General features: G+C 37.0%; 1 protein-coding gene across 3 annotated transcripts in view; it reads right to left on the bottom strand.

Annotated features, from left to right (window-relative positions):
- The window catches only part of uif (uninflatable), an 81567-nt gene that overhangs the window by 7624 nt on the left and 54519 nt on the right, over positions 1–19424 (bottom strand). For all 3 annotated transcript variants that reach the window (XM_053748244.1, XM_053748243.1, XM_053748242.2), the window contains exons 4-26: positions 13089–13170; positions 12267–12580; positions 11039–12160; positions 10770–10949; positions 10327–10509; positions 9624–9908; positions 9225–9502; positions 8708–9138; positions 8299–8615; positions 8036–8217; positions 7066–7951; positions 6490–6983; positions 6190–6403; positions 5628–6098; positions 4404–5245; positions 3418–4301; positions 2958–3337; positions 2509–2674; positions 2166–2417; positions 1502–2043; positions 1205–1417; positions 965–1120; positions 617–755 (exon numbers count right to left, since the gene is read on the bottom strand). In XM_053748244.1, the coding sequence (XP_053604219.1) occupies positions 617–755; positions 965–1120; positions 1205–1417; positions 1502–2043; positions 2166–2417; positions 2509–2674; positions 2958–3337; positions 3418–4301; positions 4404–5245; positions 5628–6098; positions 6190–6403; positions 6490–6983; positions 7066–7951; positions 8036–8217; positions 8299–8615; positions 8708–9138; positions 9225–9502; positions 9624–9908; positions 10327–10509; positions 10770–10949; positions 11039–12160; positions 12267–12580; positions 13089–13170 (9013 nt within the window). The remainder of the gene's footprint in view (positions 1–616; positions 756–964; positions 1121–1204; positions 1418–1501; positions 2044–2165; positions 2418–2508; positions 2675–2957; positions 3338–3417; positions 4302–4403; positions 5246–5627; positions 6099–6189; positions 6404–6489; positions 6984–7065; positions 7952–8035; positions 8218–8298; positions 8616–8707; positions 9139–9224; positions 9503–9623; positions 9909–10326; positions 10510–10769; positions 10950–11038; positions 12161–12266; positions 12581–13088; positions 13171–19424) is intronic.

The following is a 19424-nucleotide window of genomic DNA, read 5'->3' on the forward strand; positions in this document are numbered from 1 at the left end:
GTGTGGCTACACTGTTGATATTCGACGTTACTTAAAATTTTTGACTTGACTTCGATCCAAGATTTACCTTGAATCATGTCATTTTATTCAAGTCAGGCAAGAATCTTTGAGCTAGAACATACAAAAGCTTTTATTGAAAATAGTAGAGAAACATAAAATCGTTACGTTATCCTTAACTTTTTAATATACTTGAATTTCTTATTTAGTTTTCTTTCATAAATAATTTACATGAGATGAATATTATTATTCAGGTCAGAATACCGAATTCTTCCACAAACATAGTTTCTCAGTGTAGCTGCACCTTAACGTAAACATTGTATAGTTCGCTTTGTGCGTGTGTGTTACACATGCTTGTATTTAAACTGTGCTCTACAGATACATTGAAAATTCTCTTTCAGTTTAGTGTGCGTACCCACACCTATCTAACTAGATCTAACTGCGACAATATTGTTTTACTAAGGATTATTCAACTTCAGTTTACTACAGGCTATATTCCACCACGACAATAAGGTCATGATATAAGTCTAATTTACTTATTCAAGATTTTAAATATTGTGGTATTATTAACCAAGCAAATTAGACTTCTTCATGCGATTTATTGTCGTTGTTGACTTACTCATCCACTGGAATAATAGCGTCCAACACATATGCGTCTTCGGATTTTGTGGTTGGTGATGAAACCTCTCTAGTTTGTCTGCTATTTGCTCGGTGGTCACATTTCACGTTGATGTCCAGTTCTTTGCACTCGCGAGTACCTGAAAATAATGTATAATATTCACTTTGGATAGAATATTATTAACTCTGTATGCCGAGATCGTGATGTATGTTATATGTTTCGTATTGTACATTTGATCCCCCTGTGTGCATTATATAACTTTCGTAGCAAATTAGTAGTAATTTGAATTGTAATGGGATTTTCTTATTGTATTAATAATTACATGGTGCATGGATCTAAATATCTCACCCTGTATAGCATAAGAGCAGAAGTTCCAATCTCTGTTGAGCTGGTTGATGGCGGTGCGTACTTTCTGACGTAGGACTCCTTGGCCGGCGTCATTGCAGAGCACCGAACTTGGGAACAACATGGAGATCTTGAAAACTCGCTGAGCAGGCTGTGCCGCTGCGGAAAAAAACATCAAGATAAGACAATATCTTACACAATGAAAAGAGTTGTCAGAATCAGAAAATATGAAAGATATCTTACGAGAACAAGCAGGATAAACAAATGGCAGCGTTGGATCAGCAGTTGGTCTCCAGAATCCTTCGGCTCCACAAGTGTAGAATGGTGGAACCGGTTGGGAGAATCCTAGATCTTTGCTGCAGCCAATTTCGCAGACCTTGAACTGACTGCCTGCACCCCAGTCACGACAGGACTGGTATCCACCAAGAGGATCAGCCAATGAAGGACAGAATTCAGCTGAAAAAACATGTTTTTGTGAAAATTGTAAAATAGGGATCTACATTTAAATTTCAGGCCTCGCAATATTATGTTTATACTAACCAAGTACAGTGACCTTGAATGTGCATGTTGCAGCATTGCCAGCTGCATCATAGGCTACGTAAGCAATATCATACACTCCCCAAGCCAGATTCTGACCGGGTTTGTGCCCAGATTTCTCTGCTACTCTAGCTACTCCTACGTTGTCACTAAATACTGGAGCATCCCAGTTCACAATCGACGATCCGTTCTTTGCTATCACCCATAAGTCTCCTGGACAACGATCAACAGTTGGTGGTTCTTTGTCGACTTGTAGTTGTTCGCATTTATCACCAGCATAGCCATTAGCACATACTCTCTGACCACAGTGTGTTGGTACTATTCTTTCAACGCCTCCAGCTAAATCTTCATAGCCTGCCCAATTGAGAGCCAAACCATTGTAAAGAACTGGTTCAGTTCTGCAATCACGAACTTGTTTTTGTATTTCATTGGTAACGTCCAGCGCACGATTCCAGATTTGTACTTTGGTCAGATGGCCTTGGAAGCCAGATTCAGTGTATGCCTTTGGATTATCTGATTGAGGTTTTCCTAGAGTTACCCAAACACTGAAAAGAAAATGTATTGCATCAATAACTATTTTGTTATAACTTAGTACGCTTTTATATTGTCACTGCATATAACAGTTTCCTCTTTTTCTGTAAAACTACATAATAAATCTAAAACTTACTATTGTGGTAATGTTCGACCGCTGCCGTAACCTGTTTTCTTGCTAGCAATCAACCCTTCAGTGATAAGTGTTAGTTCACCGCCGTTGTTACCATCCCATACCAGAGCGACGTGATGCCATTGGCCATCGTTTATTGTTGCGAATTCTCCGAAACTCAGATAAACTTCTTGGAGCTCAGGGAATAAAGATACTTGGACTCCATTTGAATGAGCTTGAATGATAACTCTTCTATTCAGAGCAATGTGTGAATTGCTGTAACAAAAAAATATAAATATGTTTCTAGTTAACATAAAACAATACCTTACAGAGTGCGTTTATAATGTGATTTCTCCAATATTCTCACCTGACGCTATAGGCCGTAAAGAAAACTCCACCTTCATCTTGTTGTGTGTACTGAACCCACATAGCAATGGTCAAACTGTCCGTTGAGCCCGTGTCAAATGGCACGACTTGAGCAGCACTAGATCGCAGCGGATCACTGAAGTACAGGTCGTAATCTACGCTGATAGCTGCAAAAGAATAGATATTTCAGGATACAGTTCCCATACTAGTACTCGGACTACGCCCAATGTTAGAGTTTCGATGTCCGCACATATGTACAACAAACATGAATTTACTTGCAATAATGCTGTCGTATAAAACCGAATTTGTTCGAATATTTTCGATTTAGATCAGTTTTCATTATTAATTATATATAGTTATCACCATCATGATTTTTTCACGTGTCTAGCGTATTTGAACAGATATTTTATTTATCAAACACATCAAGATAGTAATTGCAGGAAAACCTACCTTTTCGGCAGTCATCTCCCGTAAGGTTGAATGGACACTGACAATAGAATCTACCAGGTAAGTCAATGCATGTAGCCGATGGTGGACAAGAATTGTCTTTGCAATCAATAATATCTTCGTCACAGTTCTTTCCTTTGAAGCCTGGAGCGCAAATGCAAGCGTAATCTTCCCCTTCGTCAATACAAGTGGCACCATTCTGACAGAGGCCGGCATCGCAAGCGTCGAACTCGTATTGACAGCCAATGCCAGTGTAGTCTGGCGAGCATGTACAGTTGAGGCCAGATCCGAAATCTTGACACTTTCCACCATGCATACAAGGACTGCCGATACATCTTTCCGGTGCTGTTTCACATTGCTTTCCATCTGTTCCACTTGGGCATCTGTGAAAAAATGTTTTTAAGAATAAAATCATCAGGCAGGTACAATATAAAATTATAATAGTTGTTAGTGTTATACTTACACACAGAAGAAATCTTGGAACAAATCAATACATTTAGCATTATTCTGGCATGGACGGTTCAAGCAATTGCCAATATCCTTTTCACAACGTTTTCCTGTCCATCCTGGTTGGCACACGCATTTATAATCTCCGATTTCGTCTTTACAAGACCCTCCGTTGAAGCAAGGGTCAGAAGCGCAATCATCAATATTAGTTTCACACATTTCCCCTGTAAATCCTTCGCGGCATACGCACTGGTATTTGTTGTCTAGATCTAAACAACGATCAGTTCCTACAGGATTGCACGGTTCTGTTAAACATTCATCTATAGCAGTTTCACATTGTAGACCAATAAAACCAGGTCTACATTTGCAAAGGAATCCATCTATTTGATCAATACACGAAGCTCCATTCTGGCACGGATCCGAAGCACAGTCATCGATTGTGTGTTGACATCTTTTACCGGTGTAACCGGCTTCACAGTTACAAGTGAAGTCATCGATACCATCTATACATTGACCTCCATTTTCGCAAGGCGATATGACACATTCATTAATGTTAATATCACAAGAAGGACCTGACCAACCTGGATCGCATATACATTGGTGAACAAACAGTTTGTCCACACATACACCATGCTTGCATGGACCGTTAGAACATAGATCAATCTTTTCATGACATCGTTTTCCTGTAAATCCAGGTGGACAAGCACAACTAAAATCATTTACTAAATCTGTGCAAGGTGCTCCAAGGAGACAGGGCTTCTCGATACAATCGTCAGTATTAATTTCACAAAGTTGTCCTTCCCAGCCTGGCAGACATTCGCATTTGAATCGTCCTTGTTGCAATGCAATACATGATGCGCCGTTAGTGCATGGATTTCCATTAGCAGTGCAAGGATCAACCTGAAAATTTAGAGAATTGTAATAATATAAAAATCCTATTATTATTCGTACTTATATAAACTTGACTCTACAATTTAGTACCATTAAATTCCGAATACATACCGTAACATCACATTCCATTCCAGTGTAGCCCGATCTACATAAACATGTGTAATTATCAAATCCAGGTTCGTCTTTGCACATGGCTCTTTCCGGGCAAGTGTCATTTCTGCAGTCTGACCTCTCCTCTTGACAATTTATACCACCGTATCCAGTGGGGCAGGTACATCTATATCCTTGAGGAAGATCTGTGCAAGTACCACTATTGTAACAAGGTTGACTCGCGCATTCATCGATGTCAATTTCACATCTGCGTCCTGAGAATCCAGCTGGACAATAACATTGAACACCGTGTCCTTTAGGCACGCAAAGTCCGCCATGTTGACAAGCGCTGTTTGAACATTCTACAGGGATACATTCCTCTAAACTGGTAGCTCCGGTTCCGACTGTTTTCATGTTTGTAGGGCATTCTAAACATAACGTTTGACCCAACAAGTTTTGATAGAAGTTTCGCGGACACTGTGAGCAAGGTGCTAATCCTGTTGGCGAATAAGTTCCTGGAGCACATTTCGTTCTACATTTATCCCTTCCTGGTGCTGCTGGTTGATAAGTGTAAGTATTAACAGGGCACGCTTGACAGTCTTTGAAGCCCCCTACTGGAGGTTCCGCAGTGTAACTATTTCTTGGGCATTCCAAACAAGGCACTAACCCTGTTGGAGAGTAAGTACCGTAACCACAAACAGGTACGCAGTCTGTGATATCTTTAGAGCCTTCCTCTCTTGTGAAAGTTCCTGTAGGACATTTGAGGCAGGCTCCTTGACGAGCTTGGTTTTGGAAGAATCCGCGTGGACACATAGTACACGCCTTTTGTTTTTCTCCGGCGAACGTTCCAGCGGGACAGTGTACTGAAATAAAGTAAATGTATTTCAAGATTATTTAAGCAGACAGAGAAGGTGGTGTAATGCTTAAAACGCCCGCCTGTAAACTGAAAGGGTCTATCGAATTCGTTCATCAGTCGAATCCTACTCGTGCAAAATTAGTTTGTATACCAGTCTGACTCATTTTCATCGACTACCACTTTCTTTCGGTGAAGGAAAACATGGTGAGGAAATCTGCACTCTGATTGAATGTCAACTTGTGTATGAAATGGAGAAGGTAAGGTCAAGTCGTAGTGTGTGTTTCATTCCACGTAATGACCTCGACCCTCAACCATGAGGAATATGACTATGAAGGGAAGAAGGAGTCTGAATATTTTGTTAATTTTGCAATTACATAAATTCTACTCACAACATCTGGGTACATCATTGGTATCCATATTCAAAACTTCACCCACGCTGCAAGTAAATCCTCTTGAAATTGAACTTCTTATCGCTCTCAATGGTGGACATTGGTTTCCGATGGAAGATACATTCAGCACTGGCTCGATGAGAGCACTAGCATAAGGCACAGAAAGATCGAAGATGAGGTTCAAAGTTGAACCGCAGAGATCATAAAGTTGTGTCTGTCTAATAGCTGGAGTGATCGCAAGAACAAAGTCCATTTTTACAACATTTTCATCTTGTAGTGTTGGCATTGCTTTTACAAAGGTTACGTTGATGTTTACATTGACAGCGGAACAACGCTGAGATAATCTTTCGTTAAGAATGTTATCGTATTGCGCTAATAAATCCTTATATTGAGGTAAGCAGGCATTGGATACAGCTCCCAAAGCACGATATTGAACACTGGCCACAACGTGGTAAGCTGCTTGCTGTGTATCTAAAACAGAATAAATAAATACATTATTTAAAAAATGAAATATACTATTAGTATGAATTTATTGATTTACAACAATTTTAGTTTTACATACTTTCTGAAACACAATCAGGAACAACAGCTGTAGGTGACCATTGTCGTTTTGTTTCACAAATAAAGGTTTTTACTGGTTCTCCGTCCGTAAATCGGAACCCTGGTTTGCAAGTTGCTATGCATTGAATTCCTCTATCCCCAGGTAAGCAGTTAAGAGCTCCATGTGCTGGAGGCATTAATTCCCAGTCAACGCAAGGAGTGGCTTGTACAGAAACCTGCGAAAAAACAATAACATTAATAATAAGGCATAGAAGTGTGGAAAAAATCTGCAAATAAAATTGTAACAAAACTTAAGTAGTACCTGGAAGTTGCACTGCGCTTTGTTTCCATATTTATCGGAGGCAATAACTGTAACATTTTCATAACCGCGAATCGGTATAACAGCTCTTTCAGGAATAAACTTTAAGAAAACTTCTCCAGATGCATCCGTTGCGTTTATTCTTCTTCTTGTTTCATTGAAGTTCACTGCATAACTATCCTGTTTATCCACGAGTTCGATAACGTAGCTCTGCGGGCAACTTAGTCTAGGTGGTGTATAGTCAGGTACAGTAATGTTTACTTCACAAATAGCGACGTTGCCATCGAAGTCAAATGCTACATATCGTACGACCATGTTATGGAATACTTGAATAGGAGTTCTGAAATGCTGAGGAGTCACTTCTAATCTGGCGATCGCTCCTGAATTATCCATAGCAGTGGGTTCGGTGAAATTTACAGGTAGAAGACCTCCGTTTACATCTGTTTGTACTATGATAGGTTGTTGTGGACAATTTTGGAATACTGGTGGTTCATTGTCTGTAAGAAAAATATAATATAGTCAATTTGTCTGCTATGGGTATTATAAAAATATTAAATAATGTTGTAATGTATAACTTACCGACACAAGGTGAATATCCGTAGTCATAACCAAGTAATGGCTCTGTAGCAGGTTCATCACAACCCATCAGTTCAAACTTCAAGCAAGCGTTGTCCATGAAACTGACAATACCCAAAATCACAAATCTTGCTTCGACGTATTTGGGCAGGGTAATCATGGCCAATTCACCATAATTACCAGGGTCTCTCATTGTAAGGTTGAAGTTAGGGAAGTAAACGACATAATTTTCCTTTTCAACTTGTTTGTAGAAGAACCTTATTTCAGTAGGACGTCCGACAATATCTGATGTTACTACACCTTTAACTAAAATAGCTTTCACCCTGTAAACTTTTCCTAAATCAACACTGACGTACGTAAAGGCTTCTTGTTTTCCACACCAACCTGTTACCGAGTTGAGCCTTACGTTTCTCGCTTCGTAATTAGGCCGTTCTGAAGTTGCATTAATAGCAGAGTCAGGTATTCTCCCTGATGCAAGTCCAAGAGGTCTAATTACTTTACATTCTGGCTCTCTGATACATGTAATCGGCCTAGGATTAATGAGAATGTAACCTGGTCTTGAGCATCCAAATAATACTTCTGATCCTTGTTCATAACTTCTGGCAATTTGGTAACCATCTGCTGGTCTGCCTGGATCTTCGCAAACTGGGCCTTCACATCTCAAGTCACCGAAATCCCATATTCCATTAGCTTGACACCTGACAACGTTATCGTGTTTGTTTGTTTGGCCAGCGAGCTTAAATGTGTTTTGACAACCGAAAAAGAATGAACTTTGATATCTGGTATCTAAATATTGACCATATTCGGCACCGGGCGTGGGCATTGGTACTCCACAATCCCTTCTTGGACATTGGGGTTGTGCACCTGATAACCAGTAATCAGGAAGACCCTGTAAAATATAATTTACATGTAAACGTAGGATTGGATGGATGTATTTGATAAAATGTTGTGCCTGAAGCATTTATGTACTTACCGGCTTCGGATCATAAACACATTGTCTGAACGACGAAGTTACAGTATTTCTTAGTTGTCTTCCAGGTGAGGTACATGTAATAGTAACATTATCTCTATAAGGCAGTAACACACTTTCCGGATCTTCTCTTATAATCTTTAAGCCATCATTCTTGTCGTCAGATAAAGTAACGCAGCGAGCATCTGTAAAATAATTTACTTATATTAGTATTTTAATATTCACACCAACCGCGAAGTGTTAGACCTATTATTGTTATTACTTACATTGACATTCTGGAACTGTTCCATTCCATGTACCACTTGATGTACAAAGTAAAGAAGCAAAACCAGACATTACATATCCAAAGTCACACTGGAATTGTACAATATCGCCAAAGTGGTAAGTATTCTTAGTTGAAAGTAGTTTTCCGTTTTCAGGTGAAACAAGCGGAGGGCACATGACTGGCACACAAGATTTGTTCTTTTGGTATGTATCGCCATCTCTATCACCGGTTTCTGATAATTCAATTGAGAATCCAGCTGTTCCATTATTGGAATATAATTCGTAGCCAAGATTACAGGCACACGAGAAGTTGCCAGGTCTGAAAAGAAAAACATTTTGGTTAAACAAATTTTTATTATTTGATCATAAACAAGTCAAATATTTTGTTCTAAATGAAAAGGAAAAACTTACGTATTGATGCACTTCTGATCACAACCGCCATTATTTTCACTGCACTCGTTAATATCAGCACAATCTAACCGAGCGCAACCCATGACTTCAAGTTTTAGGCATGGAGCTCCTACATAATCTTGGATCTTGAATTTAATATATTGTGCTTCAATGGGGACTGGCAAATTCAGAACCGATAGAGTAGGCTCAAGAATACGGAATTCTACTGCTGTGCCGTCTGGATTAGTGTAGTCCTTGAATACGTCAGTCAAATCATTAGTATATTGAATCCTTATGGCCGAAGTAAATGCAATATTTCCATCAGCTCGCATAACGCTCATGGTTCTGAACCCTCTAATGATAGTGGGTGCTCTTAAATCAATCTGAACCCAGTTAGCTCCAGCTTCCAGGTTGTTACCACACCACCCTCCTCCATTATTTAATCGGACCATCTGTAAATATGAAAACATTTGTTTGTAACTTACCTAATTGCTTATTTAAATTTATATTATTCTTTGTCGTAATCGTCCATACGTACCCCTTTGTAATATCCAGATTCAGGAGCTGAAGTCGTAATAGATTCGTCAGGAATGGCACCATTGATAAGACCCAGGTCTCCAACTGGTCTGCACTCCAAGCTCGGAGAGAACCCGGGTCGGCAAGGGCAATAGAATCCTCCTTGTGTATTTTTGCATTCTGTCGAAGCTGTGTCACACTGGTTGCTTAAACATTCATTGATATCGTCACAGGTAGGCACAGCGTCAAATTCTTGGTTAGTTCCGCATTTAAGGATGCTGGGGCCATTTAGTTTGTAACCTGAAATCGCATTAATGGAAACTACTATTAGAAAATGAGAAACATCCATTGCTATATAACATATTGAGTATATTATTTTCGTTGAATTTGCAAATACTTAAATAAGTTAATGTTTATGTACCTTTGAAACATTGAACACGCGCTTCGTCTCCATACATGTAAATTCTGGATTGGTCCACGATAAATCCATTTTTAATTTCTGGGAACTTCGGGCACAAGGCTTTGGTACACGACGGGACGTCTCCAGACCACGTCCCATTGCTCATACAAAGTAGAACTGGCTGGCCAGAGCGAACATATCCGGGCTCGCACTCATAACGTACTATTGTACCGTAGCTGCGACCACCACCATTTAATATTGTTACGTTTGCGTGAGGCACGTCGGGAAGAGCCACACATTGTGAAGCTGAAAATGAGACTCATGCATTACTGTAAACCATAACAGACAATTTTCATGAGATAGCTAGCTTTCTTATTCTTACTAAAAAAATCCACATTTGTAATTTTCACAACTCTTATACAAGTACATTTGCGAGTGTAAATATTTTTTTACATTCAATATTTAAGTAATGTTAAATAGTAATTATATAAAGAGGTAAGCGTTTGTGAGTTTATATGTTTGAGGCGGGTAATCTCCGAAACTATCGAACCGATTTCAAAAATTCTTTCACCATTAGAATGGTAAATTATCCAAGATTACTATAGGCTACATTTTATCTGTATTTTATCTCCAAATTCCCACGGGAGCGAAACCCCGGGCAATATCTAGTGTTAAATAAAAATAGATATAAGAGAGAAATAGCTTAATAAATAGCTTAATTTACCAAGACAGGTAGGGGTTCTTTCCCATCGTCCATCAGACAAACAAGATATCCTTTCTATCGGCTGGCCAGTGGGGAAGGCGAATCCAGCGTAACATTGGTAAGTAGCCACCCCCCGGTAAGTCACGTTCGTGGAGCCAATTGAAAACCCGTTGTCGATTTGTGGAACGGGACCGCAATACACCTCTGGAAATAAAGACAATTATCACTTTATTACTGCTGTTGTCTTTTTGCTAACGAGGCGAATATCAAAATAATTATGGTATTATAATAATTAATGAGTTTCAAGTATAGGTATTATAAAATAATTTATTCCTTTGAACTCATTTTCTTCGTTTTCAGTTTACTATAAATCTAAAGATTTATCAAACTCGTGTTTTTACAAAACAGTTGATTATATAAAGAATTAAAACTTGATAAAAAATGTAATTTAAATGACTGTATACCTTGACAGCTGGGAATATAAGTTGTAGACCAGTTTCCGCCTTCTAAACATTTGGTCGTGATTCGAGGCTTTCCAGTCGCAAATTCTTGCCCAATTGGGCACGAGAATGTGCTAACAGTACCAAAAGCAGTGTCTCTATTTGAGGCCAATGCACCCACGCCAGATTTCAGTGGCGGACAGTCTGAAATAAATTCATATTGTGTAAATTAAATAATGACAATATGAATAAATGTTGAAGCTCAAGAAATAAGCGAAATCAATTCAATTTACCTGCAGAAAACGTCGCATTCCATCCTTCTTCGTTATGCAATGCATCCGACACAAATCGTATTAACATTTCCCCAGTAGATGCAGTCAGTGTTATTCTGGGCTTTACCGTAAATCCATTTTCTGAATGCAATCTCAAGCTACTTGTGGTTGAACCGTCGAATACTTGCACGACGTCCGATGGATGGATTTTAAAGTGATCGAATTTCAATGACAATGGTCCACCGTTAGGGTTCTTTATCCTGTATAAACATTCTTGATTGTTTGGATAGTTACTTAAACCGTAAGCTGGTGATGATAATGTTCCATTCGCTGCAATTATCGTAGCTCGACATCCTTGTGAATATCTCATATTAAAACCGTTCTTAGAATCTCCAAGGCTAGTGCGGAAATATAGATATAAATGGTTCGTTGTAGATATAACTACTTTTTGGTTTTCTTCGGCAGGTCCTGTTAATCTTGCAAGGACTGGACTAGAAGGACTGTTTCCATCTTTAATTACAATATAATCTCTGTTCATTCCTAAATCTAAATCTTCAACCTCTAATGACACTATTCTGCCTGGTTGAGCTTCAATTATATATACGCATTCCAGGCCTCCTGGGTATGCATTTGGATATCCAGGTGAAGTCAAAACTTGACCCTGAGGTGTGGCTCGTAAAATGCCACCACAGTTTGATGATTCAGTCTTCCAGGATGCACGGAACCCTTTCTTTTCAACGGATCTATCCGTGCTAAATTTGATGATCATAAAATTAGATGCAGATACGAAGAGTTTGTTAGACAGATCCTGCTTCCCAGATAAAGTCGCAAGATTAACGGATTTTTCTTCTGTTCTGCCGCCTACTAAAATTTGAACAGTGTCAAAAGACTTTTCAGTTTCAAAATCTTGGAACTGTAGGACGATGTTTTGACCTTGTGGACCCTCAAGTGTCCATTTACAGTCACTGAAAGGAGGATATTTATGTGGATAGTTAGGACTTTCTACAACATCTCCACTGCTAGCCATGTAAAAGTGGCATTCGGAAGAGCAGTCCATTTCGTCGGACGCATCACCGCAATCGTCTTGTTTGTCGCACTTGAAGGCTGCGTTTATGCATCTTCCGTTTGAACAATGGAAGGTTCCTAAAAAGAAAAGCGAATTGTTATCATTGTGTTACCTTAGCATTGGCATTGACTTCCTTTCTTTCAAATTGAGCAAATAATCAATTTAATTTAATTACGAAATTACCTGCAGGACAGGCGTCAGTTTTGCACATGAAAGGAAGTAAGGTTTCGCAAGTAGTGAGTTCCCACGATTGGTTGTCGGATGTAACGTGGACGTCGACGCATTCGCCGTCTTTAGGGTTTGGCTGCCGCAAATCCCAGAAGCCTGCATATTGTGATACAAGGGACCTCGCCGCTGATTCTAGCGTGTTCGTTCTGAGGTCGTCGACAGCTGCTAGGCCTAACCAGTAACGGTTATTACTGGGACTTGACGGCACCATGTTGGCTGTTACGTTGTTCTCCGTATAGCTGTCTACCACCATCAACTCGCTGCCGTACCTGCAAAATATTAATTCAAGTTGATTGGCCAATAAAATTCACACCATTCACTTTACGAGTTATAAAACATGGAATTCCATGTTTTATAACTCGTAAAGTGATTAACATATTACAGTTATTTCGGCAACAGCCAAGTAATAATGCTATTTCAGTATGACGCTTATCGTTTTGTGTTTTCTTGAAATTGAGTATTAAATTATTATTATATATTATACATTATGTGTGTTATTTATGTATAATCTTCGGCAGTGTTATGCCTTCGTCTTTTTTTAGCTGTGTTATGACTTCATGTTTCTAGTCATATTGATAGATACATAATAAGCGTCAATGGGAAATGAAACTTGATTTTCTTCTCAGTGTTGGTAACATAAAAGTGCCTTGCTAGCTTGGCTAGCCTTTTGCATAGTAAAATGAATCTTGACAATAGTTTTGAAAGCTAATAAATTGATGAATTGATAGGTGGTTTCTCGTACAATTTATCAGCATATTAAATGTAAAAAATACGTACCTTCGACATAGTTCTGCAGCTTTTTCCCAAGAATGCCTAATATTGAAGAATTTGTAACAATGTAATCCTTTCAGTTCCCAACCTGTAAAAAGAAAAATCTATTGAGTTTCATTCAACCTAATTTTTAACAACTTCTTAGAGATAAAAGATAAGAAATGAAATTTATTTGCTTTATATGTACTACATAGAGGTAAGGTATAATATTATAATAATATTTAATCAATACTGGCATGCAAATTAACATAGGTTATTAAATTTAAATGACTAATCCATAAATCAGGTAGCATAACAATAATAATAGTCCCAATAGTACACATGATATTATTAATTCTTATGTCAATCTTCAATAAATAAATGTCAATTTATTTTAGTATCGTTAATTATTACTTATCTATAATTTTATTATTATCTCTAATTTTCTAGAAATAGACCATCTAAATATATAACCATTTATATAACATTTCAGCTTATATTTTCTGAAAATATTTATACAAAGTTTTTTTAAAATATATAATTAGGTATAATATAACCTAAAGGTGCATTCATCCTAAATTCTCTATAGTTAAACAATAGCTGACAGAAGTATCTAGGTGTACAGAAAAACAAATACACGCAAAACTATAAAACAATTTTCCAGGCGTGAGAAACTGCCAGTAAAATTTCATATGCTTATTTGTGTTAAATATATTTATTCATGACATCTCCTAAGCTGTTGACACGGCAAACAAATCGTGTCGGCAACTTCCTGAGTGAATTACTGCATACGTAACTTGAAATGTACATAGTTTTCATTCAAATAGATTTCACTCTCTATGAAGCATTTAGTTGTGACTTTTTCTTATTGGAACATGTGTTTTTTAATCACCTAAGTGATTTAAGTATATAATTTTCATGTTTATGTTATGTATTGGTATTATTGGAACATTTAAAAAAAAATGTGCTGGCTGCATTCGTAAATAATCGGTTCGAAATTCAAAATGGAAACATATCCCATTTATATGCAGAAGTTGAAATCGTCTACTCACTCAGTTTCAATTTTCGCAAAGCTGTTTGTTTACGCTTTGTATAACCATCTCACAACCTCAGGCCACAAATTAGAGATGAGAACAGATACTTAAATTCACACCCTATAACAGTAGAATTTTAAATAATTTAGTTAATTCTAAATACGGTGATGCAGAAACTTATGTATTATGATTATCTGTAAAACTAATAGTTATTATGCCATGAATTATCAGACTGATTTCTATAGAAATAATATTCTCATCTTGGCTTGAGGTGCAGCAATGAGACTTTGAACTTGGACAAATATACATATTTTATTTGTGGTGCTATTGACTTATCATATTACAGATATCCAGAATGTAATAATTTGTGGCGTGTGGTCAAATCGAATTACAGATAAATAAAATTTCAGCAGATAACCAAATATAATCATAATGCAGGTTTACAATGTAAGGAGACACCTTTCTGTTACTTGGTTATCTAAATCTATGCTCGGACTACGCTCACAATCTGCATTAATTATTGCCAATTTGTAGTGCAACGCTGCGTGCATACAATATCTCGTGAAAGTAAACTCTTCCAAAATGTTACGTAGACATAGAACCTGATAGAAAGCATCTCAGACTAATTAATTTCGTGTTTTACATTTCAATCTACTTTTGGCGTAGGTTGTTGAATATTTTAAATATTTTGGAGGTAACAACTTACACTATCTCTATTATTTTTATAATCATTATGTAGCTTCAAGTAATAAATCAACATTATAGTCAATGGCCATGTTGTTCAACGGTGATCCCCACGGGAGGCTTAATCTGACAGCTGTCATTTAAAAAATCTCAACAGCGTTTGTAAACAAGGCTTTGTATGTCATGTCTGACGTGCTTAAAATGAAGTAATGCGTGTATGAATGATGATGGTGGTTTGGATGATTAGTCTCATTTTGTTGATTTTTATTAACAAATTCACAAACATATGAAATCAAAAGGAAAGATAAGTATTTATAAAGAAATGAATATGAAATAAAAAAGAAAGTGAACATTTATTTCGCCATCACAAACCTTTCTGGTGAAATAATTGGATAGGGATCATTTGCTAAAGTAAATTGAATCTTGGGCTTGTTTACTATTCCCGGTTCGTGCAAAGGGGAACAATTTCACGAAAAATTTGCACCCACTAACAAGGTTATCGATTACTGCACTCTACTTTGTCTGGCGGGTAAATGCTACGGTGAATTTACGCGATTGATTAGGAGATTTCGTGATATGTTACAGAGTTGCCAGGGAAAAAATAATTTAAAAAAACAGTAAGTAAATACGACGCTATTGAGTTTCGAAATATAATTTATTTTCTAGTACAATTCAATTGTTAGTAGTAACTCTTCTACTTCAAAGTACTTCGTATTCCTCATCGCTGAGGGTCGTGGTCCTTACATGGAATAAAACACACGTAACAACTTTCTTGGCATTATTGGAGTGGTTTGCCATTGCCTTCTCCATTTCACACACAAGTTAATAATCAATAAGTGTATAGGTTTCCTCACGATGTTTTTCCTTCACCGGAAGCAAGTGGTGGTCGATGAAAACTACTATACATGAGTCAGATTGGTATACAAACTCGTGTAGTACGAATAGGATTTGACCTGGGACCTTTCGATCCACAGGCGGGGTTCTTAACCATTACACCACCACCGCTTCTAACTCATTCATTTCCAAGTAACTCTTGGAAATGACATTATATATACCTACCTACCTACTCGTACAATTCGTCTTGTTTTAATTTTATATTGAAATTACTACAGGCGGCATCGTTATATAGTAGATTCGGTAATAGTTTTCTAATTACCTGGCATAGAAACAGCACAACAAAGACTGTCTACAGTACAACAAAAATCAAAAGAAATAATTGTTCTTCTTGAATGAGCTGGTAAATAAAGATTGGCGGGTGAAAGTGATGATGAAAAATGGCTTTAAGTATAACGATTATGTCAGTAGGTATCTCATCTCAAAATTAATGATCTAAAACCGGTCAAGAACGAATCAGATACGCACACTAAAGAAACAGTCAGTTAATGCTTTATGTACAGATGTGATTTGAAAGAGAAAATTAACGCCATCTATTTTCCTGATCTATTTTGTCATACGTGCTGAACGTCAATCAAATTCTAATACCGCGCGCGTGAAGAAAAATGTGAGTTACGTGTGGATGTCCGCGACTTAGGCACGTCGCGTGATGCGCGCGAAATAAGTAAATAGTTGCAAATAGAGCGTGCCATAGGCGATCACGTAAAAATTGTGTAGCAAGCAGATGAGAAACCACGTCGTTAGAATTCCACAAAATCCATACTAAAATTGTAACTGCGTATGAAAGCACCGGTATCAAGTGATAATGATAATATTTATATGTGTTCATTGTCTGACAACACCCTAGCCAATGTCAGTGACTGTGCGAAGTGGAGACGACAAAGTAGGAAATCGGACCCTGTGTTCCGACGCTCAGACGCAAGCGGTTTTAGCACGAGTTAAAATTAGAGTAAATACCTGGACTATACTTGTTTTGTGTCTGATAGGTGGATGCATGGCTGACTGCACCGCCTGCAACTTAGCGCAACGTGACCCACTTATGTTCAGCGAAATACAATTTGCTATTCCTCTTATCTTCCTGGCATTAGAAGCAGGCATTTGTTTTGATAACTTAGTCTTCTTGGCATGTCGATGTCATTTTCATAGATAGGCGAAATTCTATCGGTTTCAAGCGGCAGCGACAGACACAGCTTTCCTTTTTCTATTCCTATAAAACCTTTATATTTTGCTTCTAACTTCTTAAGTAAGTAATTTAATAAAGTCTTAAGTAATTTAATAAAGTTTGTATGAAAAAAAAAATGATGAGCTGTAAGTCTTAGTTAAAATATTGATTTAGAATATAACTGAGTCAAAACTATTAAAATTGTCATGTCAAGTTGCAAAGTGGCAATTACTAACAGTAATGTTTCAAGTCCAACTGTCCAATACAGAAATGTATTTTCACCGATTGCGCTTGTATGAACATAACCTTGATAGTATTGGAAGCTAATATCAAATACTATAGTGAATTTAGTTAATGCACCATCCTATTCATACATAATTACCAGGCGTAAGACAGCTTATCCCTATTAACCTTGTCAAACAAGAAAAACTTAATCCGATTATACCGGTATACACGATAGTGTCAAGTGCACTATGTAATACAATGATACGAATAATGTACTTATAATCGCAAAATACGTGTTTAAGTATTGTTTTACATTGTTTTTGTGTTAGATAGATCAAAATCTAAAAATAGTAACTATACCAACAATGGAACGGTAGGTACTAAAACGAACACCTGAAACAAGTTAATAAAGAAGATTCGTGCTGAATCCGTTAACATAAGAAATTATTGTATTTTATACTTAGAATTAATTATTTGTAGGTATTGCATAAATTATCGTGTATTTCATAAATTATAGCTCCATCAAGAATTGAAATTAACGTTCTAAGCTCAAGATCTAAAGTTTCTGCTTCATTTGGTATCTCAACAGAGAAGTGCTTTGCACATTTTCTCATGCGATTATAATTGTTACGTGCACCACATTGTGGACAATCACTGACTGGACACGAACCCTAGAAAAGACACAAATACATGTGCGTGCACATACAGCGAGTGGATAATTCATCCATTAAATTTTCATAATTACGCAACGGATACTACACTTTTTTGGTCCGTTCGTTTGGTAATAACTAGTTTGTAATACAGCATTTTAACCTAATACAAAATACAAAAGGTTACAAACATTTTGTATTCGGGGGTAAGTTTGACGTATCTGTGTATCTTTATGTCTGTCCGTGGCATCGTAGCAGCCAAACTACGATTCAGATTTTGTTATTTGAAAGATAATGTAATCGAGAGTATTCTATACTTAATACCTATAACTAAAATATAAATTCGCATTCCTTTATTGTTGATGACAAATGTAGATCTAGATAAATTTACAACTTCATAAGGTGTTCTACCATTAAACAGATTTTCAGCTACAAAGCGAACAACTGAGCATAAAATTCTTTACGATTTCGCGGAGAATAAACGAGAAAACCAACCTTCAAAAGTAAATAGGCGGAGTGGGCGAAAGTTTAACTTGAAGAGAGCAATGAGTCTTTTAACTGCCAGAAACTTCATACTAAGTCAAAGCTGAATTTAAAACTAAACTCTATACTTTGACCAGCAATATTCTGAGTTTCTCAAGTTTTCATTTGCTCAGATACTCATTTTAAAAGATCAATATGTAAATGTAATTGACGAGCTACCTGCAAATAATAGAGCTAATTATTTAAAATATTTTGGAATAAAGTTATAAAATTAAAATCGCAAATAGAGGGCATTAGGTAAAGGTGTAAAGTGGGAGTGGAAGTGGGAGTAAAGGTGCACAAAAGAATTTTCTATCTGAAATGACGTAAATAAGAAAATATAATTTCAGTGTCCGATAACTAGCTGATAGAGACATTTTCAGTGAGTTAACTTGTTCCCAAGACGATGCTCACAGACGACCAGATTCGAATCAAGTTTTCTTGTATGAAGCCCGAACAATTGTTCAGAGGGCACTCACTGAGTGTATTACCATTCTGTGATGCTTCAGTCTAGTCCTGCTGTTTCTAATATTGAATTATTGATGGATATATATGGATTTGTCACACAGTTCCATTAAAAGGTAACAGCAAGCATTTTATGACATTAAAGTAGCTGTATGAAATGTAACTTAATGTTTTTATATACAATATTTTTTGTACAATAAAATACGTACTTTATTGTACAAAACACATAGTATACTAGAGTAACTAGGGTTATAATGGTTGATATAAATATCTAGCAAACAACAATTGATTTTATGTGAGTGTATATTTAGATGATTCGAATGAAATAAATTACCTCATTTATAACCCGACAGTAAAAGCATAAGCTATTAGAAAATACTAAATTATGAATTCTACAACTGACTTTTATATAACTAACCGTGATCCAGATTTCTTTTCGCAAAACCAGTCCAATCTCCAAAGACAACATTCATATTCAACAAATCCTTTTCACGATCAAGGGTAACGGTTTTCTAATCTTGACATTGGTGTTATCAAGAATTTGAATATAATCCTTTATTCCGGTGAAAAAAGCCGGTTTCGGGCGAAATGTTGACTCGATTTCATCACAATCTGACTTTTATCAGAGGTTCAGGTTTCTTTATAATGAATTATAAACATTACTATGTTATTTATGTTGTTGTTTACGTTAATGTTTTTAACTATAACTATACTTAAAACTTTTAAT

The sequence above is a fragment of the Plodia interpunctella genome, chromosome 7, assembly GCF_027563975.2.
Source record: "Plodia interpunctella isolate USDA-ARS_2022_Savannah chromosome 7, ilPloInte3.2, whole genome shotgun sequence".
Lineage (NCBI taxonomy): Eukaryota > Metazoa > Arthropoda > Insecta > Lepidoptera > Pyralidae > Plodia > Plodia interpunctella.